This window comes from Apostichopus japonicus, chromosome 13 (genome assembly GCF_037975245.1).
Source record: "Apostichopus japonicus isolate 1M-3 chromosome 13, ASM3797524v1, whole genome shotgun sequence".
Classification (NCBI taxonomy): Eukaryota; Metazoa; Echinodermata; class Holothuroidea; order Aspidochirotida; family Stichopodidae; genus Apostichopus; species Apostichopus japonicus.
Window position 1 is genome coordinate 2958249 of NC_092573.1, and position 24264 is coordinate 2982512.

Sequence of the window (24264 nt, forward strand, 5' to 3'; positions counted from 1 at the left end):
TTTGGACATAGGTGAGGTGGGGGTGGGGGACGGGAAGGCGGACTCCATTCACACATTTCATTACGAATGACTTTTTTCAAATTGATTACCAATCAAGTATACTTGCTCAAAGCATTTCAATAAAATTTATCCAATGTAAATATACATATATCTTAATGAAACCCCCTCCCCGGTACGATTCAGTTGTTGGTGTTACTTGTGATATATTTTGGACATAAGCAGTAATGAAAGATGCCATGATAGATAGCGAGGACAGGGAACGGCTGCTCATCTCTGCTAAGTTCCATTCAATGTCCATAACGGTGGGGTAGGACTCACGCCCTCATATATCATGATCTACACTCCAATGACAATAATAAACTTGAACTGCATTTGCCTGTAAATACGCAGTATTGTAGTGCGCGTGGATTGCTTGCAGTATTAGGAAGAACTTTTCGGTTGTTCATGGCGTTATTTTTGATCGGACAACATCATGTAGGTACCTACAAAGTGAGGGCGCTTGTGAGAGCCGTGACAGGCTCAGAATAAGTTGTCTACGCAGCTAGCCTTTGAAACTGCAAATGTGCACAGCCTATATGAAACTTTAAAGTTTCAACGTCTAGTTATGTAGGTTTCGTTCACTTGGCCAGTAATGTCAATATTGAAGCGCCCACGCGCACTGCAATAGCTTTTGCTTTTCGCGTGAAAATAACCAATGCGCGCATGAGATATAAATAGTTATGTAACAAACTTAATGCACAGAGGAACCTTTGTGCCAATAGTTCCGTTGAGATTCTTACTTTACTGTTGTTGAAAATGTTATCAAAACAAAATCATTCAATCTACCCAGTTACATTTTTATAAACCGAAATAGGCATCTGGCAAAGATTGATTACGAACTGCGACCATGACAGCATTTGAATTTTCAAGAACTAATACATTACATTAGCCTGACACTTACTGCGCATAGTTACCTTTCTACTTATTGTTGACACGTCTAATTTTCTAACCTGCGTGTTAACAGATTTGCAGAGATTTCGAAAAGTACATTTATTCTTCAGACATCCCTTCAGAGCTTTCCTGTACGAGCTTTTGACAAAGCCATAAATATACGCATTCCAAATGCAATTAGAAATCGCTAACAAGAAGACGACTTTTGCCGAACTGCCAGATGGATTTTGAAGAAAACGCATACAAAATGTCCAGACAACGTAAGGTACCCAAGAACACATGAAAATCCCGTACAACACTACCATACTGCGAAATGCTTTTCGTTTATGTAACTTCTTGGCAACTGTCCGTTGCCATGCCATCGTACCGTGGCCAGCTCCCGGATGTCTTTGCTTACTTTGCTGCGATAAAGCTCTAGTCATGTTGTACGGAATGTTCTGGTCTGTATCAGTAATCACGTGACAGTCCTGGACAGGCTTGATGACATCATTCACACGAAACAGCAACTCGGGCTTAACTTGAATTAGTCTTCCGGTTTGACCGGCGCGCAATTCTCCCAACTTATTTGCAGGCTTACTTTCAACAGTTTGCATGTTTACTTCATGGCATGCCGCATAGGAACCGGCCGACAATGTGTTACTCAAAGTCGACGAGGGAGCAGCAGATTCCTTGTTAAGAGAATTTGTGTTGGTCATGTATGTTTCCTCCGAAGAGTTTGAATTGTGGTGGGTTTGCTGCAGGCGGCTTTTTGGTACACACGGGTCTATCTTTCGTCTAGCCCTCTTTACCACGTAGAATATTTTGCCATATGAAAACGTGTGCACTGCAAGTGGTACAAGAAACCGAAACGTCTCGATAATACATACAGCCTTAAAGGATATTGTTTGCCACGAGACCGTACAAGTTCCGGTCACGTGATTGAAGGAATATCCCGTACCTTCGAAAATTGGTATAGTTGCGGTTATGAATCCCAGAATCCAAGCACTCGAAGAGGAGAGACCTGCTCGCTTGAAAATCCTGACTTGATGATCTTCATATTGGTTAGGCTTCACAATAGCGGTATACCTGTGTGTATGAGGAAAAGAAATGAAAAAAAAAAATAAAACAGGTACTTGACAAGAGTTTAAAAATTACTTCTATAGGTGATTTTACTTTCTATAAATGAGGTTTGATTTTGAATAAATCAACATTATATTTATTTAAAGGTGACGAAAAGGTCATTTAAAGTAATATGACGTCACTATATGTAAGATGAACCGAGTGTTAAACACGAAGGTAATTAACTCCTAAACTCCTGAAGTGAAGAGGGTCACAGTTTGACCAATTTTTTGATGCGACTAGGGTTGAGAGTTGATCAAGTTGTTTGGTTTTTGTGGCCATAGATTCTATCTTGGCAGGCTTTTCTATCAAAGTAACTAGAACTTATTACAGAAGAAAATAATCATGAGTGGGTACATGAATGAAAGCAAGACCAAAGAAACAAAAAACATGTAACAAAGAACGATCGCACTTACATTATGTTTTAAGTTTCTTAGATTTGAGAAAAATGATCACCTTTAAGATTGAGCAATCCTCACCAACTTATAAACAAGTTGCAATCTGACAGTTCTTAGGTTACATCAACTTAATTAAATCACAGGTAGCTGGTGTACTTTAAGGGGGAAAACAATTGTATTACACCTGCTGTATACCGCTGGATGATTTCAGCTAATCCAATTGGTGAATTGACATCACGTGATCTGATTAGGACAAGATGAGCACTCAATGCAATTAAGAAGCGCGCGTTTGTCGCTCTTTGTTGCAAATCGAAGTTGTTAATTGACGTTTAAACTCTTGGGTATAAAAAATTAAATAAAAAATCTTTCAAGATTTCGTTGTTGTTCCATAGCTTAAAGTAGCTACCGTAATGCAACAATGGAGAAAGGTAAAAAAATTACAGTTATCTTGTAAAACATCCTGGCGGAACGGAAGAAGAAAAAAAAAACACACAATAAAACACTTGTTACTATGACGATTTGTAGTCACCAGTACATTGTATAACTGTTTCTCTGTGAAGAATTTACACACCCAGTACTAACGGATTTGACAAATATAGTTGCCAACGGATATATAATGAAACAGCTTGCGTCCGTGGTGTTCAATGCGCAACCGTCAGCGCAAGTCACATTCTATTTTCCAATTACAATGAGAACAGTAATCCTGTGAAGTTATCAATAATGGCATTTTAATCTTCACATTAATTCAAAGGAAGCGAAATAATGTAATACTTAAATAACCGAAGATGTGTCTGTTTCTATAGTTGTGTTATCCGATGCAAGCATGCCTACTTAAGATTAAGATCACGAAAGTTCTGCCAGCAGTTTAAAGAGTAGTCTAGGAGAAGATTTAAAGTTGACGAAAGGAAGCAAAATATGTAATAACCATGCATCCTGCAGTGAAATTTACATGCAATGCCTAAAGATATAACATTAAGATGAAGTTGAAATAAGTTGTCACAGTTTGTACCATAATTGAGTGAACGTTAAAACAAACACGTGTAATGTCATAGTTGAACACTGACAAGCCAAAAGAGCTGTTATTTTTCCTTATTGCATTCGGTTTGGCTCTGGACCTTGGATTGGATATAGGGAATATGAAGCTATCGATAATAATTCATCATCGCAAATTTTGAAAAAAGGAACTTGGATGAACCTTTCAAAGAAAACCATAAAACCAATTAGTTAGTGTGCATCTATGATATTAAACCTGATTCCTTTCAAGTTATAGTTTGGTACAAAACATGTCAACTTTAAATGATGTTAGCTCGAAAACGATAAGTAGGAATTGCAAGCAAATTTAACCAGGATGCATGATCTACTTTCATCAGCCACAAATAAACTTCCCCTGGATATCCGATTAAATATTGTGTTATATCAGAGCAGACGTACTATGCCCTTAGTTAATTCCTATATATTCTTTTACTATGCAGTCTTCGATATTAAACTTCCTCTGTTGATCTCTTCAATTGGAACAGGGAGGTCTTTACACTTCTTTGTAACAACCTCCCTGATTGGACCACAGAATTGTAAATACTTGCCAATAACAGGGTACATTCTTCGTCACATATTTAATTTCGTTCAACAAAAGACAATTTTAAATAAGACAACACAACAAAAAATCACTGTTATCAATTCGAATAAGACAAACAAAACATAAATCATTGTTACTGAATAAGACCCACACAAGGATCACCCCCGCCCCTATACCCCCTCGTTACCATTAATATTTTGTCGATACAAAGTGATACCTTACTTTATGGTGAATTCGTTCCACAGCAGTCCCTCTCAGTTCCCCCCCCCCCCCACCCCCGCTTTGTGTAAATTGTCTTCATGAAATCTACATTTACATTTTCAATTTTCTCCCGCTATTTGAGTGCGTCATTTGCAAACGAAGTATACACGTGACAAGTATATCACGTGGCCGTGTTTTCGTTTCTCTTACTAGAAAACTAGATCAATTCTATCACCGGCGAACGATCAAAACAACCAGGAGTAAATACAGAATATAAATTGACACGTGATAACTCAGTCACGTGTTTCTTTTTTTCTCGCAGTTTGTAAACATCTCAATCTGTAAACAGCTGTTGATATAATTAATGATATCACTTGGTACACTAGTATATAGTTGTTATACTCAGAGTTTCACGCGATCATTAGACAACTCTGATAAATACTTCTTCCCCGCACGAACGATAAAAGAGGGGGAGTAAGTACGGAAATTCATTTGCCTCGTGATCTCAGATCTCATACACGTGTTTCTTATTTTCACAGTCGTTTCCGTCTATAAAAGCCCCAATCAGGGGCAAACAAAACAGAAGTTACATGATCATCGCCCTGTACACAAAATTGCAAAATGTGCTTATTTTCAGAGCCACCAAATTACACGCACGTTCCGAATCCGGCAGAAAATGAACTGCCTCTCTTCAATGTCATTTTCCTTATCTACTGCAATATTTGCAACTTACAATACGTTGGAGAGTCGAAAAACACGCTAAGAATGAGAATGACTCAAGAAAGATCGGCAACGAAAAAAATAAAATTAAAAAAAAAACCAAACATGTTGCAAATGACACAATCTCCCAAATCATTCGATTAAAAATTTACGTGTTATTGCCATTTGACCCAAAAAAATTCTTGGACCGACAAATACTAGTACAAAATTAAAAGAAACTTTCTGGAAACTAAATCTAAAGATCACTGCACCATTCGGTTTAAACATCAGAAGCGACCTGCCGTCCCAGATAAGTCAAAACAATTTCATTTGAGGTTACGACGGAATCGGATTAAAATAATCCGATTTTCCAAAACGTCGGCTAATCCAGCAGAAATCAGTGAGTCGTGTTGACTTCACTGTCATGCCGACACTCTTAATTCTCTTATAAAACTTTCAACTCCTGTTCCTGTTTGTCACTTTCGGTGATCATGCTTTGACGCAAAGCTATGAATAAGAGTAAGAATGACTTCATTTATCCTTAAAAGGAAACTCGCAAGGCAATAAAACATAAAAGAATAAGAAGTAAAACTAAAAGGAAAGAAACCTACATGAAAAGCAGCAGGCTGTACAGAAAAGGCTCGAGAGATACTCTAACGATTAAAATTAATTTTATGAATTTTGATAGCTAGTTTTAATAGCAACCAAACATTGGCTGTTTTATACTTCCAATCACTCACTCAATTAAATTTTTTTTCACTCGAGGAAAATTCCACTTCAAGACCGGTTTCGTCCTTTTGGAACTCATCAGATGAAGTTAGGAATCGATCCCGAACCTTTGTGTCACAGACCGAAGTCTGAGAATTAAGCAATTGCAGACAGTAGCAGTTGTTTTCATTTGTTAACTTTTAGAATAGATCTCAAATTTAATTTTCTAAAATTCCAGTTCTGGCATTCCAAATTCTTTGCCACGGGAACTCTGGAAAGTTCCAAAGTAAGAAAGATTTTGACACGAATGCAAGTAGGACATTGTGAAATAAAAAAAGACATTTTACCACAATACCAGTAACGCATTTCTATTTTAAATCATATTTTTAAATATTCATTTGCTCTGCTCTCTTACATTTTTCACCCTTCATCTTTAAGATTGACAATTACACAAACTAGATGCGTTTTATGCTTTTATACGACGCAAATATTACGCAAGTATTAATCGTCTAGTTGGTGGTGTATCTTAAGGAAATCACACCACTACTTAACTAAATATTTCCATTTTTAAAGTGGGAGGTAGTCACCCGATTTATTCTAACGTTAACCTCAGATTACGAATGTCATTTTTGTCTCATTCTTGCACGGTTATGTATTATTGAATTTACAGCACTTGCAAAATCAGAACGTTAACGGGTGTTTATAATACGTTTGGTTAATATATATAGATGGAAAAACTCTTTGAGCGTTTACGTCTCTTGAAATTCTTGAAATGAGTGCTGCCAAATATAAATGGGCCAAGATTTTCTTAGCCCCGTACGGCAAGATTTACTTAGCCCTGTAAGTCACCGCTTTTATCTTTTATCATTGAGATACCGTTTTATTCAAAGTGTAGATACGAATATTTATCAAAAGCTTTGATAAACAACCTTTTTTCCCCATAACATGCATGCATGATTTTCAAGATGAAAATAATAAAGACGGAGAATTCGGTAGTGTACCTGGTGAGTACTCTGTATGGGACATATATATATTGACATTTATAACAGAGTGGCATAGTCTATGTTAATGCTGTTTTAAACACTGTTGTTCCCATTACTTCGTTAAAGGTATTCGTTAAGTTTGTAAGAAGTTACATGTTATGAAAATATAACATACCGTAAATCTTCGAAAGAGTGTCACATGAAATGTATTTTGTGCGAATTATTGTCTGTTTCCGTCGCATTATTTTCCTTTCATTCAATAAACATATCAGTATGGCTGTACTTACCGGTCGTAACTGATAAGTGTCATGGACAGAGCGGCTGTTGTTGTAAAGAATGTCTCCGCAAACCCAACAGCATAGCATAAAACGATACCATGTTTCCATCCGCCTTGTAAGTTGGCCACGATGATGAAGGGTATTGTTGTCAACAATACAAAGAGATCAGCAACAGCTAAATTTACAACCAGAGATCCCGTAAGGTTCCTCAGTGCTGGATTAAATACGGTTACTAAAATAATCATTAAGTTTCCAGCTACCCCGGATAGCAACATGAATCCTACCGTCAGTGTGTACGGCCATAGATAGGCATAGGCTCCATCCGAACCGAAGACATTTAACACTGTCGAATTACCCATGCTTTACTTGTTTTCAACAGTAGCTTCAAGAAGAGAGTAATGCTGGTTCGCACGTGTACCTGCCATATTTATAGTAATTGACTCTTCACACGAAAGTTGTTAGTGTAATCCTCTGGAATGACGTAGCCTCGTGTAAAATAAATTTTCCATTAAAGAACCTTTCAACAAGTGATAAGTCCCCCGGCAAAGACTTTACCTTATCACTGTTTTCCAACCTTATCAGTGAGAGAGAGAGGCACGCTTAGTGTGGAATTGCTTTATTCAGATGGCAAATGACTTTCGTGAAAAAGCGTATCATATTCTAGTACTGGCCTATACCTTCTGGTAATCCCAGAGGCGAAGATACGATGTAAATGCAACAAAGGTGTTACAGTGTTCACTTTTGTTTCATATTTCCACGGCGGGATGATATCTAATAAACAGTTACATGCTGATTGCATGCATATATAACAGTCAGATAGTGAACATGCTTCGAAGCCGTGATAGACTTATTTCCCTTGGAAAGTGAACAATATATGAAGGTGATTTCATTTCGAGTGATTCAATGGATGCCTTCAAGTTTCACAAGGTACAATCAATGAGAAATGTATTCAGCAATGTTAAAATTAGTAGGAAGCATATTGCGGCCTCAATAAAAAGAAGGATCAAAATATAAAAAATAAAACATGGAATAAACAAACGGTGCTGAAATGGTTTATTGAGTTTGCTAGATATTGTGTGACTTTTCATTTACTCTCCCTCCACCCTCCCCCTCCCAACACACCTTTTTTCCTTCTTGAAACGTAAAACACACTTGTTTCAGCATCTTTTTGAAACAAAGCATGCGACTGAAAAGAGTCATTAAATGTATACAACCGTTGTATGGTCACAGGTGTTATGTATATAAGACAAAGAAAATTATATTTACAATATTATACTTAAAAGAGAAAAAAATAAGTCGGTGAATTACCTCATTTTATCCCTTATTCTGGTTCATCAAAGTCCGAAGATATTGGTAATTAATTTATTTCTCTCTGCTGTCACCAACATCGAGAAGGGGCATGGGGGAGGCTGAACGGGGAAGGCTGAACGGGGGAGGGAAAAGGACTTGATCGATGGGTGTTGTCCTGTTTTGTAGGTATTTGGTCACTAGAGCGGAGGGGCCCTCCCATGCCACCATTAACCTGCAAAATGTACAACATCATGGATTATTTGCTGAAGGCGAAACATGAACAGAGTTGATCAGAGGGAGATTGGTATAATGTAGAATTTCATCATTTAAATTTATATCACATCTATAAGATGTCTAAGATGAAAATTCAAAGGGGCCAACATAAATCGTAAGACCTGAGAATTAATCATAATAACATATTACGTAATCCATTGCCAGATTAACCTAGTAGCAAATAGTATCACATGTTACGGGCCCCTGCATTTTCAAGGGCCCCGCGCTTCATGCTATAAGCTATCAATATCCGATTCAGTGACTCTACACTTGCTCTATCACTATAGGTCTCGCACCATAATTAATTGTTCCATTGACGTACAGACTAAACTCGTCACTTTCAAGACCTTTCAAAGCATAGATAGAAGTTTTCAACTGGTTTATCCTATCCACCACATGGAAGCTGAGATCTTGGCACTTGCAAACTTCCATACCATGACCGTTTAGATTTTAAGCTAAAAGAGGAGGAAGTTTAGCATACTGAACCCCCACCCTTCCATCTCCTCGCTCGGAGTAATATCAACATTTAACCAAAGATTTTCTAAAATGGTTTATATCACCTTCGATCCTTCCTATTTTCACACCATCTGTACTTTAAATTATGCTCTTTCATATAAAGACAGAACAAACGATGACAGTAACTGATAACATGCTTTAACAAGCTTTACCTTGGGTAATTTAAAATCTTTTCTCTCACAATTGTTAACCTTTCGAGCGGATGAACACTATACTCTAATTGTTGGGCGGTACCTAGTACTACACTGCCTTCAACCTTTATGAACGACTGGATGTTTAAGGTTAGCGATTTGAGCCAATTATCACCTTCAATTGGGGTTATTGTTTTAACACAGTAATTAATGGGAGTGTAGTATCTATGTGATACACATATACGACGCATAAATACGAAGGTATTTGAAACTGAAGTCATATAGCTGCTGAACCAAAGATTAAAACGGAACATGGAACGCACTTTTACTGAATGCTACAGGTCCTGTACTAGCTTAATCCGGCCCTGACGTAATCATCAGAAGTATCGAAAACCAGCCGTCTTTGTCTTTGTCCTTTAATTGCTTAATTCCAAAGAGGTAATGACAAAAAAATATCATAACGATCGAAGTCTTAAGATTTGAAACAAATATCATAGCAAGCAAGTAAAAAGTAACAAATATTGCAAATTACAAATCTTGATAGAGTGCATGAAAGAATATACTCTTTCAAAAGTGAAAGTTCATACATGTGATCTCTTAAGTTCTCTTAACTTAATCAGGTATAATAATTATTAAAAAAGCATATAAACCCATAGAAAAAACACGTATATGAGAACATCGACGTGACTTATAGGTTTGGACATTATATCTCTGTCTCTCTCTTGTTTCCCCTCCCCCATTTCGTTTCAATCATATTTCAAACAAAAATGTTCCTGTTACATTTCTTTATATTCCCATTTAAATTTTTCCCACCCACCCCCCCAAAAAAGGGATATTTCGTAGAACAAAGTATAAACTAGATTATTTAAAACCGCAATTTGTAAACATTTTTAAGATCTTAAAAAGAAAATATGTTCACATGATTGTGTCATAAATTATCCTACCTAATTAATGTAAAACATATTCATAATTTATGATTCAAATGTTAGTATAAACAACCTAAAACTACCGTTCTTCCGCAGGGCAAACACTAATTAATACATATTCGTAAACAACAGGACATGCCGTGCATGTGCCATCTGCAAGTAGGATAATTACTGCATAATATCACAAGTTTGAATTCATGCATGTATACAGCACAGCTGTACATACCTTTGTCATACCTTTGAGGTGTCCATGGAATAAGTTGAGTAATTTTAACAACTCCTTGAAGATTTCTGTTGCATAAATTTGAAAAACCAAAAATATCATATATTCTTTTTTTAGCACGCAAGAGGGAAACTGAAGAGCAATCACTGATGGTGTGTCTGAAGGTACTGTAAGATCAACTGATTAACTTTACGACTTTGGTTCTGATGTACCCAGTGTGCAGCATCTTCTACTTTAGAGATCTTTAGATCGCTAACCAGTTTCTCCAATCCATTCAGGAGGATTGGAGACAGATACTTATCCTTCATGCCCCATATGATGAGTGTTGGGCGGGTGACGGTGCAAAGGAAGTTCATCGCTGATATATTTGCTCTGTAGTAGTTCAGTGAGCCTGTTCTCGTACCTGTGTAAATTCAATGATAGAAGGTGGAGTACATTATTAAAGAAAACAATGCCAGTCATACCGCACAGTATCCCACTGAACTCAACAGTCGTAACGTGGGGAATCGTGCACGGGTTAGTCGGGTACAGTGCGCGTGCTTAAGAGTATATGCCATTGATCAAGATTTTCCCAGTTTTACGTCACGTCGGCTTGATTCGGGGTTTTCTTGTTCCAGGAAATTGTAATCTTTTTGAATGGACATATATAAACATCTTTGATCCGTCTTTGATCCTTTTGATTTGACTTGAAATAACCAGGGAGCTGCATGGACGTTTAATAACCGAGACGTTAACGGGCCTCCACCCTGCCTCCAGGGTCGATCTGTACAGATCGACAGAGACCTAACTACGAATGCTTCCCCCTCCCCCTCCCAGGGTGCCGGATTCAAGCTAGATCCATACAGTACAGAGAGGCCTAACTACAAATGCCTCTCTCTCGCAGGGTGCCGGATTCAAACTAGATTCATACAATACAGAGAGGCCTAACTATAATTGCCTCTCTCTCGCAGGGTGCTAGATTAAAGCTAGATTCATACAGTACAGTGAGGCCTAACTCCAATTGCATCCCCACTCCCCTCACTCCCTCTCGCAGGGTGTTAGATTAAAGCTAGATTCATACAGTACAGTGCAGGCGCGGATCCAGAGGGGGGTCCAGGGGGTCCGAACCCCCCTGCTCTTGGCCAAAAAAAAAGAGAAAAAAAAGAGAGAGGTGCTTTGCATGGCTAAATTGAAGGGGGTTCCCTGTTGTACTTAAATATCCAAGAATTTCACAATGGATAGAGGGAAACCCACTCCCCTTAGACCCTAGGATCATTGGAGGCCAAACCCCTCACCCTTCCAGAATCCTGGATCCGGCCCTGCATCAAACAGTGGTGACGGAACGGGAGGGGGATTGGGGGCTAAAGGCATTATGATTTTTGTATCATCTCAACTCATCTGATATGTATTACCATATTTCATAGATTGTTTTTTTCTCATCAATTGAGAAATTGCAGACATGAGATCCATATTTTCAGGCTAGGTACATGCAGCTTAGAATACTCGGGAAGTGCCGTTTCCGGGCCATCTGGGGGGTTTGTAAAGCCAAAAATTTTATGGTACGCTCCGCGCCAACCGATGGTGGCGCTCCGCTTAGATAGTCTTACGTTCAGGCGCGGCTGGACCAGTCAGACCCCCCCTGTCACAAATCCTGCATCCGCCCCTGCAGTGAGGCCTAACTACAAATGCACCCCCACTCCCCTCGCTCCCTCTCGCAGGGAGCTAGATTCAAGCTAGATTCATACAGTACAGTGACGCCTAACTACAAATGCATCTTTAGAGCTCTAAATCAGAAATAAAACTTGCTACACATCCGCCTCCCCCTCCCTTTCACAGGGTGCCAGATTCAAGCAACACATAACGTATAGAACTTATAAAAGTCAGCTTTTCTAAGGGGATATAGTTCCATTTGACAACTTCAACTAAAACAAACATGCATATGACTGCATATTATTTTTATCATCAAAACGTTTTATGAGCATTACCGTACATCTCTATAACTGTTGGTGCTAATTGTAGAATTGCATTTTGAGAAGAAGTGCAGCAGGCAGCTTATACATAGTGCATGAGTTTAGTAAGAGATCTGCTAATAACAGCTCCCTGTTTTAATAACCTACCTCTATTAAGGGGTTGAGAAAACTGTATAATTTGTAGTTTAAGCATATTTTGAAGAATTAACGTAGAGGTATTTCCGAATTGTTCACTACGTACTATATACGCTTATGTATGTAAGGAATTCGTAGAAGCTTACCTGGTCGGCTCATGGAATACTTCAGTCCTTCTATTTCCTCGCGTGTAAAGAATAGGGTGTCTTCTCCCTTGGTTGATTTATCAAGCATTGCGTAATCATTCCATTTCATAAATACTTCCGGAAGCCAGGGAATTTGGAAGAAAAACATGTATCTGAAATAAAAATGGTGATTTTAGCTATCAAAAAGACATTGATGTTACCTGTAGGTTAACACTAATGCTACATAGTTAGATAATGAAAGGACATTAATAACATAGTGTTTAGTTAATTTCCCCATATAAGTGTCTCTGGTTTATGCAACTCCATTCGCTACATGGTGCCATAAAATACAATGCGTCAATTTACAATAGAGAAAAAAAGTTGTTGTGATTACAGTGATATTAATTTTAAGGAGGGTTTATTATAGAACGCCAAATGGGACATTTATTTCAGTGACTCGAATCATACATGCAGTCGCAACATATTTCCATTGTCACAAGTCGTTATTGTCACATTGTATGACACGACTGTGGTACGAATTAACTGGCACCTAATGAATTGATGTCACTGGACATGTATTTATTGAAAGACTTAAATGCATGACTATAGGTTGCATGAATTCTCTTCCAATTTCTTGTCGCAGAAGACCTTGAAAAAATGTCCTTATTGGCGAATATTTTTGTGACAATGGTACCATTGTCGATGAAAACGCTTAATTTGATCGTTCTGTTGTATTAAAATCATTGCCACAAAATGAAAACCAAACATGTGACTCCATCATGAACAAAATTACAAAAAGCTGCTTTAAAGTACCGTAATATATTTGCCATGGCAACTATATTACAAGATAGCTAATTATGCCGAATGCAAATCTTACAATGAATTCTTTCTCTGTTGCCATGACGACAATATGGCATCGTGAAAGATGGTTGGGTTGGGAGCATTCAGGATGATGACTCTGTGAGTCATTTCGGGAAACAAGTGTGCAAAATACCAACAGATGATACCGCCCCAATCATGCCCTACTAAAATGCATGACGTGTACCCCAGCACGCGGACCAACGTCTTTAAGTCACCTGAAAGTATTTAAAGCGAAAGAAGTGTGTTACAAACGTAGGTTATAAATTAAGTTTGGATCAGGAGAAATGTTGACCCCCTCCCACACCCTAACTCCCCATTCTTGTCAATGGCTGTGCTAACGACAAAAAGATATAACCATTAGCATGTGTTCAAGTTAACATGAGATAACTTCCGTTTTTACATTTCTCTGTTTCAAAAATTCTGAAATATTTCTGAAATAAATAACTTTGCATAATAATAATAATAATAAAATCATAAATAAATAATAAAAAAATCATAATAATAATGAAAAATAATCATAAAAAATAAAGAAATAAATAATCATAAAAAACAAAAATTCTGAAATAAATGACTATACGAGGGCTGATTTTTTTCAGAAACTGAAGGTTTGTTCACGTAGTTACTGGGTATAGCAAGTTTGATCTGAGAGCTTGTTAATACGAATCGACAGGTTACACTGTAAAACTGCTGAAATATTCACGTCACGTTCTAGTTTCGAGGTTTCCTTAATTGCACTATCGCACATGCGTACCTGCTACTTTTTCCGCACGATAATCAGACGTCTTCGGTGGTTTGTCTGACTCTCCACAACCACGGGTATCCATGGCAACGACTCTGTGTAAGATTAATAATAACAATAATGATAATGGATATTCACATAGCAAGGAAGTATGTTCCAAATGTGGCAAATCTTGTTTAAAGCATTATAGCAAGGGGAAAGTGTTCAGGACTGGAATGCTCGTTATGTTGTCGATACCTTTGCACAGTTACCTGATATAGGCGCCGCTATACCGCGGTATTGGTTGTCGTATCGAGCATGTATCCTCGTTACATTTAGTGCCACAAAGTAGGCCTAGCGGTTATACCTCTACATTGTCTTGTCCTGAACTTCTTTTTCTGATTTGCAATAATCTTACACGTTACATTACAATTGATTCGGATGATCGTGAAATCTTGATGTACTAGCATATTTGATACCAGATCAATCGTCGCACACAGTCATAGTGGGAAATCACAACCAAAGTAACTTTCACCGACAAGGCAGTTCTTTGAACTATTTTTACTTCCAGAACAGACATGGTAGGTCCGGCGAAACTGGACTTTAAAAAAAACGCTGACAATTATCAAACAGTGTGGTCAGGTATCTGCTATTCATGTACACACTTGACAGACATATATTTATATGCAACAAGGTAAAGTATTACGCAACGCATGACAACCTGTTTATGCACGTACGGTCACGAAATAGTTCAAGTTAATATGGCTTACCATTGACATTAATTTATTAAGTCCTTCTGCCGCATCAACTTGGATAAAATGACGTAACAATACGTTTGTTCTTATCGTTATATGCCCCTCTTATGTTATGGCAATTTTTTTTGGGGGGGGGGAATTCAGCAATAATTTGCGATAATACCACAACTTTGTTTAAGTTCGGTACTAACATAATGGATTGATGGAGAAAGGATAAGGGCGAACATGAACCAGCAGCTGATGGTTCGGTATAAAGTGACACTGCCACCGCGTACTATATAGATAATGTGTGTTTACCTGTAGTATTTCTGGAAGGTCAGTATTTGTTCCCGCCAAGTGTACCAGCAGTCTGGGAATCCATGAACAAGCAACATCAATGGTTTCGTCGAATCACCGGATTCTACGTAGTGAAGGTTTACGCCATCCTAAAAGCAATTCAACCAAGTGACACCTTATGTAAGTTATGATTCAAATTGCGATGCAGTTCATTTGTCTAAACATAGATGAAGAGTGAGATTTAAAGGACATTACTGTTGTCACCACACATATGCTACGATACCAACTAATGGTCATTCAACCTCTCAATTTAACTTCAAAATGCATTTTACTGCCACCTCTAACGAAGCATGTTATCATCCAATTAAACCTGTCACCATGTCTAAGAATAATATACAGCCTGACTGAAAAGTTCAAGCAATGCAGCATATCTACTGTCGAAAGTAGAAAGCAATTTCAGCATGGTATGCTGTGATGGAATAGTGTGTAGACTAAGAAACAGCTGATCGCACCAGTTTAGGCAATAACCTTAAAAGCCACCGACCGCACCAGTTTAGGCTATAGTCTTAGAAACAGCTGACCGCACCAGCTTAGGCTATAGTCTTAAAAAAGTTGATCGCACCAGTTTAGGCTATGGTCTTAAAAACTGCTGCCCGCACCAGTTTAGGCTATAGTCTTAGAAACAGCTGACCGCACCAGTTTAGGCTATATAGTCTTTAAAAAGAGTCGATATAAATTTCTAATACAAGACACTTACATTCGTCTTCACAAACTTGTGTTTTCCAATTTTCGGGTCTTCGAGACAAGCTGGTCTTTTGTCGCGAATCTTCTCACGAGTAAAGCTCTTTGCGCCATGTTTGATCACTAAGCGACTCATCATTACAATGAACAATATTGTTCCCATTACAATATGCGAAAAGTATATCAAGAAAAATTTAGCGGACTTTAACATTTCCATGATAACTCTCTTCTTTTCCTTCCTCTTCTTTCCTTAGCAAACCTGGGTCAAGTTTCTTGTCAATACTGAAACTTGATGATCATCAAGAAATCTATGAACGAAGTAAAGACAAATTTAACAACAATCAAGAAAATATATGGAGTGTGGTCAGGAATAAACTGAAACAAGTCGGTAGGATATGCAGAATTAGCACCAAGAAGATGTTCGATGGCTTTAATCTACCGATTACAGTAGGCGTTTATTTGGCTTGTGTCCCGTCAGCTCCCTGGATGGACTGGCTATAAAGCCTAGCACAGTGATAGGTATACATCCCAGATAGCAAAGTCATCATTGAAGTTTGAGGAAAAGTACATAGTCCAAAGAGATTAGCTACTGTATGTCAACAAAAACCGGAATGCAAAATGCATTGAGGTTTCGATGACTTCATTGCCGTAGGCTTCTGCTTGTTAGTAACCAGAACTAGCTGTACAATAGAATGACTGAACCACCATTTTGATACAATTACATTATGGCTTTTCTTCTACATATGGTTCTTTTACACACGAAATATGAGATTATTCCAAGCTTCCCTTTTTCAGATATCGTGTTTACAAGCGAGGCGTCACACACAAAACACGCACACACATACTCACCCGCCTGCGTGACTGCATATGTTACGATAATGATCGAAACCAAAAAGCTGGAGTAAACTGAATATAATAAACCGAAGAAAGGTATAATAAACATAAGTACTAGGCTATAATGTGACAGCAGTAATACATAGTATAATAAATAAGTGGGTCATTCCGCCTCAAATCAACCAATTTTCTGAAAAGTTCCCAGGTGACCCTCTCAGATTTAGATGAAATTTCACAAGAATGATTGAGTGTGTCAATTTGAATATTAGACATTTTTTTGCACATTTTTAAATCTCAAACCTATATATTTATCATGTAATCATAATATAGTAATGAGTGATGAGATCATTGTATCATTGTTTCATTGTCCAAGGCAGACCGAAGGCACAGCAGACTATACTCGCCAAAACTGGATAGCGTGCGAGTCCAGACTCGAGTACTATCTACTGTCCAGTTTTCACATAGTGAAGAAACAGATCCACAGTTTACTTGTCTTTTAATTTTGGATGGTCATGTGTTGTCAACGAATTTAAAATGACCTGGTAGGATCACTCCACAACACAGAAACTTGGGTCACGTGATGCGCTCACATGTGCTCATAGCATATTATTGAACCCGTTATCAGTTAACAAGATAGGCGTTCTGTAGACAACAGAACGCCAATATAGGTCTCGAACCACAATGAATTGATTCATTGACTTACACACTAAACTCGTCACTTTCAGGACCTGCCAAAGCATAGATAGAAGTTTTCAACTGGTACATCCTACCCACCGCATGATAGCTGAGATCCTGGCCTATCATGGCACTTGCAAACTTCCATATCATGACCGTTAAGATTTTAAGTCATAATGAAATTTTACAGGACACAACAGTTATCACATATCCTTCCAGCGCATTTTTTTATTTTTTATTATGAAGGCTCTTTTAGTACCAAGGCTTGAAAACATGTTCCCATAGAAGTTTAACAGGTTTTGTCAAGCTTTCCAACAGTTTTTTCTCCAAGTAAAAGCTTTCTGTCTTGTGTTTATATTGTTTTCATGTTAATATTTTTTTCCTTGACTCTTTTCTAGAGCACGAAAACTTCAGGCTCTGATAGCAAAAGAATCTGCGTGGTCATGATATGAAATATTGATGGTGCCATGAAAGGCCAACTTGTCAGCTATCCAGTCTATCTATAATTACAGGCAGTGGCGTAGGAAGGTACTTTTGAGTGGGGGGGGGGGCTGAAGACTAATGGCCGGCCTGGGGAGGGGTCTAAGGGGAGGGGGTGTCCCCCTCCCCTTTGGAATTTGTTGCATTTCCAGGTGGCCTCAGATGCAATTTGGTGCAATATAGCACTTTTCAACACCCACTCCAATTTGTAAACTTAATTTTGTATTTTCACCTGGCCTTAGATGCAATTTGGTTCTCCAAATGAGATTTTTTTCTCATTTGGAAATGAAAAAGGGGTTTTCTGACTTGCGGAGCGGGGGGGGGGGGGGCGGAATGATACTTCCGCTCCTCACATTTTTCACTGGGGGGCTGGCGCCCCCCAGCCCCCCGGTTCCTACGCCCTTGATTACAGGGCTTCGACTTATCACCCAATTCTTAAAACTTGGGGTAATATTAGCACATTTCCAGACCTTAGGAACATAACCTTCATTCATAAATTTACTAAAAAACCTATTAGAGCGGAACACGGAAATTGTGTGCAAAAGTTTTCATCAAATACGGATGGATTGCATCAGGTCCAGAAGCTTTAGAAACATTTAGACAAAGCAGCTCCTTTAAGACAACCTCATCCGAAAATGAAACCTTATCCAGTTTAGGACCATCAACCCCCCCCCCCACCCCCTGAAAATCTGGAATACTACTCATATCTTCCCATGTAAAAAAATGACACAAAATAGTCGTTCAAGAGATCTGCAAGATCCTAACTATCAGTAACAATATTATCTGCCTGTGGTGCCCTGAGAGAAACAACTGCTTTGACCTGACATGGGAAATGGGGGGAATTCCACGAGACCGAAGGTCCGCGAGACCGAATTTCCGCGAACCGATGGTCCGCAAGACCGATGGTCTGTGGAAGGTCATCGATAGGCGTAACTAGACTTTTTCATTAGAGGGGCTTCAGAGGGGGTCAACGAGATTGACAAGGGGGCAATATTGTTTAAAATAGGGTATCGCTATATCGAATTATTAAGTTATATTGTATTATAAGATTTCATTTGGGGCAGCAGGGGGAGGGCCCGAGGGGGCGGGACTTAAGTTGAGAACGGGGGCTTTCGCCCCCCTGCGCAAGTCACTAGTATCCACTATATGAAAAGAACTGGCTGTAAATTCTTTTTAATTACGCGCTTTATCAACGTAATATTACCGGTAGCATTTAGCACAGGATCCCAGGATTCATCCCAGAATTCATCTCAGGATTCATCACAGGATTCATACCAGGATTCATCCCACAATTCATCACAGGATTCATCCCAGGATTCAGATTCATCCCATGATTGATGAATCCTGGGATGAATCCTGTGATGAATCCTGGGATAGCTTCAGGTTGGTCTACAATACATTCGATGCTAAAAATGTGAGAATGGTGAGCAGAATTCTTGGCTTCGGGTTTAAGCCACAACTGGTATGAATAAAACACAAACAGAAATAAATATAAATCTGTTCCTCATATTTTGCAATTAATAGAAGCGATGTTGTCAAACCGCAATAATTGACTTCTAAATAGAAAGACGTAGGCCTATATCGATTAAGCTAAGTCAAGTGTAGTAGTAGTAGTTTCACGAAAGTAACACAGACGAGCAGAACGGAGCAGGATATCCCGGTCTATTCGGAAGACATAGTGTTCTATACATACAAAACAATGCATCGACAAAGTATTTATAAGTCTAGGTTTACCTTGTTAGTTGGAGATCGTAATTGTTTGCAGGTTATAAGAAACACAAAGTGCTTTACACAGAATGTTCCGTTACAATGCAATCAATGCTAATGAATATGTTGCCAGTTTACTGCAGGGAAAAATAAGGTCACAAGCACGTAGCCTATATATGTATAAGCCTTTCTGACTTGAAACCACAAATATTTGTACAGGGGTCTTTCATATTTATTTTTATATTTTTGTATATTTTTCTAGTTTGTTTATTTTTGCAGATATACATTTTATATTTCACACATTTTCTGCCGCCTAACTCCCTAAGTATCTTTCTGCAATAAGAATTAAGATCATCATGCATTTACTTGATCTTTAAATTTGCATTTTCAGTCAGATATCTCCTAGGCCTACCTCACCAATATGTTAGTCCAAAGAATGCCTTCACTCATGTTTTATTGAGTTAAATAACCGTTGTTCAACACTGTCATGTAGATTTTGTTTTCCAAACAAGCCTTTTTTGCATAACATTTAGTTGTAAAAGGTAAATATTGTTAAAGGCTCATTTGTTCATCGTAACATACCTTCCTTTTCATTGCATATGCAAAACAATTGTTTGTGCTAGTCTTTTGCAATTTTTGCTGTATATAATTCCAATTGTTATGATGATTCTCATTTGCCATAAACTGGTAAGCTAGGCTTCACTACTATTTAAATTGCAACATTTTGGGAAAAGAAGGGATTTATGCATAGTCGGTATGGAAATTATACAGATTACAGATGCCAACTAACTACAATAAAATATTCATCATCATTTCGATCTTCCCTGCCTATAGAAAATACCACCTGAGTCCCCTGTGTTTGGCAAAAAACAGGAGAGATTGAATATCTACCCCAGTTGGTACTGGTAGCCATACTGAATGCTCGTCTGCACAAATTCATGATTAAACACACAGGATACTATTTCAGTGGTCCAGACAAATTTGTCTTCATAGAGGAAAGTAGTGCCAGCCATTAGAGCACTAATTGTGTTTACAATCATATGCGGTGGCTGGTCAATTAAGGATGAATCCAAATGGCGCTAGTGCTTGGAGTAGTTTGTTCTATCAAGAAACAAATTATTAATGCCCCAGTGAATTTGAGTTTGCTATAGGCAGGCTTGACCATCATGATGGTTTTATAATATATGAAATGATCAGAATCACTTTTCTTGTGCTTAAAACAAACCGACTGACCATTGAATTGATTCCTTTGTTTCATTGGCAGCTGTCCAAAAGTCATGTTCATCATCACCTTGTAGGTCCATTGTTGTCATGGAAACAATTATGTCATCATTGTTGCAAGGGGAGTGTGTGTCTTCATCAGAGACCCTTAAAAATCTGGGCGAAGTTGTCAGCAATATCTGTGAAACACTTACCAGTTGTAGGAATAGCCTGCTACAGAGCAAAGATACACAGACAGCAACAGATGTTCATGGTGGCCCTCTGCTTCATATAAACTTTTTGATTAGTCTTTTTGAGACTAATCATTGCAAGATGGTGCAAGAATTACAGCAGAGACTTATTGGTGACACAAAGTTATTTGAATCACTGGTAAGTGCAATCAAACATAACAGATTTTAAGATTGTGTAAAAGTTAGAGGGTCTGATGTTTCGAACCCAGCAGGATCTTCATCAGAGGCTGAATGAGAGTATGATTGAAAGGGTGATTTCTATCCAACACTTATTGCATATGTTGCTTGTTATAAGTTGAGTAGTGTAAAGTTATCTAGTAACTTTGTCAAATGTCTTTATCTTCCTCTTGTATAGGTATGGTTCCTCGGTAATCACAGTCTTCTCTTGGCTTACTCTGCTTGTAAATTGTTGGTTGCTTTTCTCATCCATGATGCTGCTAGATTGGTAAGTTTATTCAACATACAAAGTTTTTTTAATGCTTGTTCAATGTCAGCTTTCTTGAAACATGAACACTCTTCAGAACATTTTTTGTATGTTCTTGCCAGATCAACAGTCGTTGATATTTATGACAAAAAGGAGAACAAAATTTAAGCAAAGAAAACAGTTATTTTCAAGAAAATGTAGAAATATAATAGTCAAATTTAGAACAGTTAATGAAACAAAAAAAAATCTGCATTCTCAAAACTTATGAAGTTTGTTTCCCTAGTAAAAGCTTTCTGTCTTGTGTTTATATTGTTTTCATGTTAATATCTTTTTTCTTTGATTCTCTTCTAGAGCAAACTCAAGTATCTCATTCATAGCTGTCTGGAAACCTCTTCAATAAATAAGGATTATCATTACCATCAAATACTTCTAACATTTGACCTCTTTAGGCTCCTCTGTAAGAATCCTCAGATTAAGGAAAGCAAGAATTGCTGTTCTTGTGGTGAAGTCCAGAATACCATTTGGGTAAACCATGCAGATGATATGCTCGAAGCAATGTCTTGCTTTGTTTCACTGCTGAGACCATTCCAATTCTTCAGCGTGGAGAAAAGAGATTCGAATTGCGATGTCGATGCCATAGCTTCAGATCTCCTCTCTCAAGAAATGAAAGGGTTCACAAATTTTCAGCCAAGAGAGCTTGAAATGTTATTAATATCATTCCTGAAGATGGTCAAATCATTCGTAAAGAGAAGCAATAAAGACAAATGTAGACCATTTTGGTTTACAATTGTTGACTTTCTGCTAAACCTTTTGGAGAAAGGTCTGTTTAACACAAGGCATTCCTTGAGGATATCTTTAGACATCTTGGCAACAGTTTTACAGTCGAGGCCGAAAAAAGATTCAGTGGTGTTACATGCACCACTAGTTCAGACAGCAAGAAGCATCTGTGAACTAATTAATAGAGAGTGGCTGAATAAACTACCATGCAGTACTGACCCTGTAGGCTTCGGAGGATTTCACTTCACAGAGTCTTGTCCCGACCAGATGAGAGATTTGATATTGCTTCGGAAAGTAACGAAATTAATATTCATGTCCGTACAATTGATGACAGAACATGATCAAGGTGAGTCATTTTCAAACTAATATATTGTTACACTTCTCATTTCATCATAGATGTTTATTTTCAAAGATTTATTGCTTTTCTTCAGATTTTTTCCGTTGAAATTAGTGACCCCAACACAATGGCATAGATATATTTGAAAGATGGGCCCTGGGGGCATTTATGTCACCATTTTGCATTTTTTCTTTTAATTATTTTATAAAAATGAGGATACACTATTCTTTATCTCATATTTTTTCCCCTCCCTTTCCTCCTCCTCCTCCTCCTCCTCCTCCTCCTCCTCCTCCTCCTCCTCCTCCTCCTCCTCCTCCTCCTCCTCCTCCTCCTCCTCCTCCTCCACCATAGTTGTGTTTTAAGTCCTGAGTTATAAAAGTCCTAAAACAATGGTCAGCTTCAATGTATTTTGAAGCAGTTGCTAGGAGTGTCCTTTCCTTTTAGGATAACCTGTGGCATTTGGTGAAAATGAGTGTCTCTCTTAACAACCATTTAATTACATACAATATATATGACTAGGTTGATCAATTTATTCCTTCCCTTTACCTTTCTTTTTTTTTCTTCTTCTTTTTTTTTACAGGAGAGAAAATTTTGCATTTGCAATGGTCTGCAAGTAGCCTTGGCCATTTGAAGACATCTATTGAAAGTTTGAAGTTAGACTCATTATCAGAGTTTAGGTCAGACTGGATCATTCAGTTATTTGCAGATGAGGATGAAATGATGGTATCAGTCCTTTTCATTGCTCTAAAGACTTATAACCAGATAATTAAAACGTTTTCATTTCCTGATATTGCAACAGTTCCAGCCTGGTGTGAACTGAAACACTTACTGTGCCCTCATCTTTTATTTTGGAATTATTTAAAACTATTGGACTTTGATCATTCAGTACTCTTGGATTTTCTGATATCTTCTGAAACAAATTTCTTACAGTATTTGACTGCATATCTACATCTTATGAAATGCGAGTGGGACAAATGCTGTGATGTGTTCATGATAAGTAGTAATAGTATGCATGAGATTACAGAGCATGTCTCAGAGGTTGACTATGAAGAGCCTGAAGTTCCACCAAAGAGGATCAAGAAGATAGCAAATCCTCCAAGCAATTCTGATGTCACATCTTGCAACTACTCAGAAGGTGATGTTACATTAAACCCTGCGGTTAATGAGCCAGCTGACAGTATTAATAGCTTTGTTTGCCATAAAGAGCCAAACAGTAGGAAAGACATTGAAACTAGAAATGATGGAATCAAAACAGATTGTGAAAAGGTGGAAATCAATTCTGGTTTAGATCAGGTTCTTTCCGTTTTGATCCGTCTTAGGATGTCATTAGAGCGATTGCAGAAAAGAAACATGTTTCCTTACTCGATTTCTCCGCTCATTCGGTCATTACTAGAGTTAGAGGCTTTGTACGAACAGTGAAATATTTATGATAAAAATTAGCTAGTTGGAACTTATCATTTGTTGTCTTTGTAGAAGAACAATGATATTTCCTGATATAGTGTATTATAACCCAACAATTGTTTTACACTGGTTGTTGGAAGAGGATGTCTATGTAATGTTATATTGGTCAAACTAGGCATTTTCTATATAGGTAGCTCTAGTCATGATGCTCCGAAATGCGTTCTAAGTTTTGGGGCCAATTTCATGTACCTGCTCCTCATATATGTGCTGTCAAAGCAAATATTAAGAAAAGAAACCTTTGGTTATTTCAAATAAAATTGAGCTAAATGTATACATATTGTCTAAAGCTTTTCTGTTCTTTCCAATGTTGTTTATTGATTTATAGAAAGAT

At 37.9% G+C, this 24264-nt stretch overlaps 2 protein-coding genes across 9 annotated transcripts; one reads left to right on the top strand and one right to left on the bottom strand.

Annotated features, from left to right (window-relative positions):
* LOC139978453 (epoxide hydrolase 4-like) lies at nucleotides 1-19637 on the bottom strand. Of its 5 annotated transcripts, XM_071988705.1 has the most exons (9): nucleotides 19511-19614; nucleotides 16637-16693; nucleotides 15804-16095; nucleotides 15068-15195; nucleotides 14049-14131; nucleotides 13314-13512; nucleotides 12458-12609; nucleotides 6878-10630; nucleotides 1-1995 (listed from the first exon to the last, which is right to left on the bottom strand). In XM_071988705.1, the coding sequence occupies exons 3-8, from the start codon at nucleotides 16002-16004 to the stop codon at nucleotides 10371-10373; spliced, it is 1023 nt and encodes a 340-aa protein (XP_071844806.1). In that variant the 5' UTR covers nucleotides 16005-16095; nucleotides 16637-16693; nucleotides 19511-19614; the 3' UTR covers nucleotides 1-1995; nucleotides 6878-10370. The 5 variants fall into 5 exon arrangements, with proteins under 5 accessions (XP_071844806.1, XP_071844804.1, XP_071844805.1 ...); XM_071988703.1 differs by lacking the exon at nucleotides 16637-16693 and having other exon boundaries at nucleotides 19511-19637; XM_071988704.1 differs by lacking the exons at nucleotides 16637-16693; nucleotides 19511-19614 and having other exon boundaries at nucleotides 15804-16598.
* On the top strand, nucleotides 18471-24204 carry LOC139978452 (uncharacterized). 4 transcript variants are annotated; one of them, XM_071988698.1, is made up of 5 exons: nucleotides 18471-19238; nucleotides 20748-21073; nucleotides 21290-21379; nucleotides 21710-22481; nucleotides 23053-24204. In XM_071988698.1, the coding sequence occupies exons 2-5, from the start codon at nucleotides 20795-20797 to the stop codon at nucleotides 23889-23891; spliced, it is 1980 nt and encodes a 659-aa protein (XP_071844799.1). In that variant the 5' UTR covers nucleotides 18471-19238; nucleotides 20748-20794; the 3' UTR covers nucleotides 23892-24204. The 4 variants fall into 4 exon arrangements, with proteins under 4 accessions (XP_071844799.1, XP_071844800.1, XP_071844798.1 ...); XM_071988699.1 differs by having other exon boundaries at nucleotides 18471-19199; XM_071988697.1 differs by lacking the exon at nucleotides 18471-19238 and adding an exon at nucleotides 19461-19488.
* Nucleotides 24205-24264: the final 60 nt, after the last annotated feature.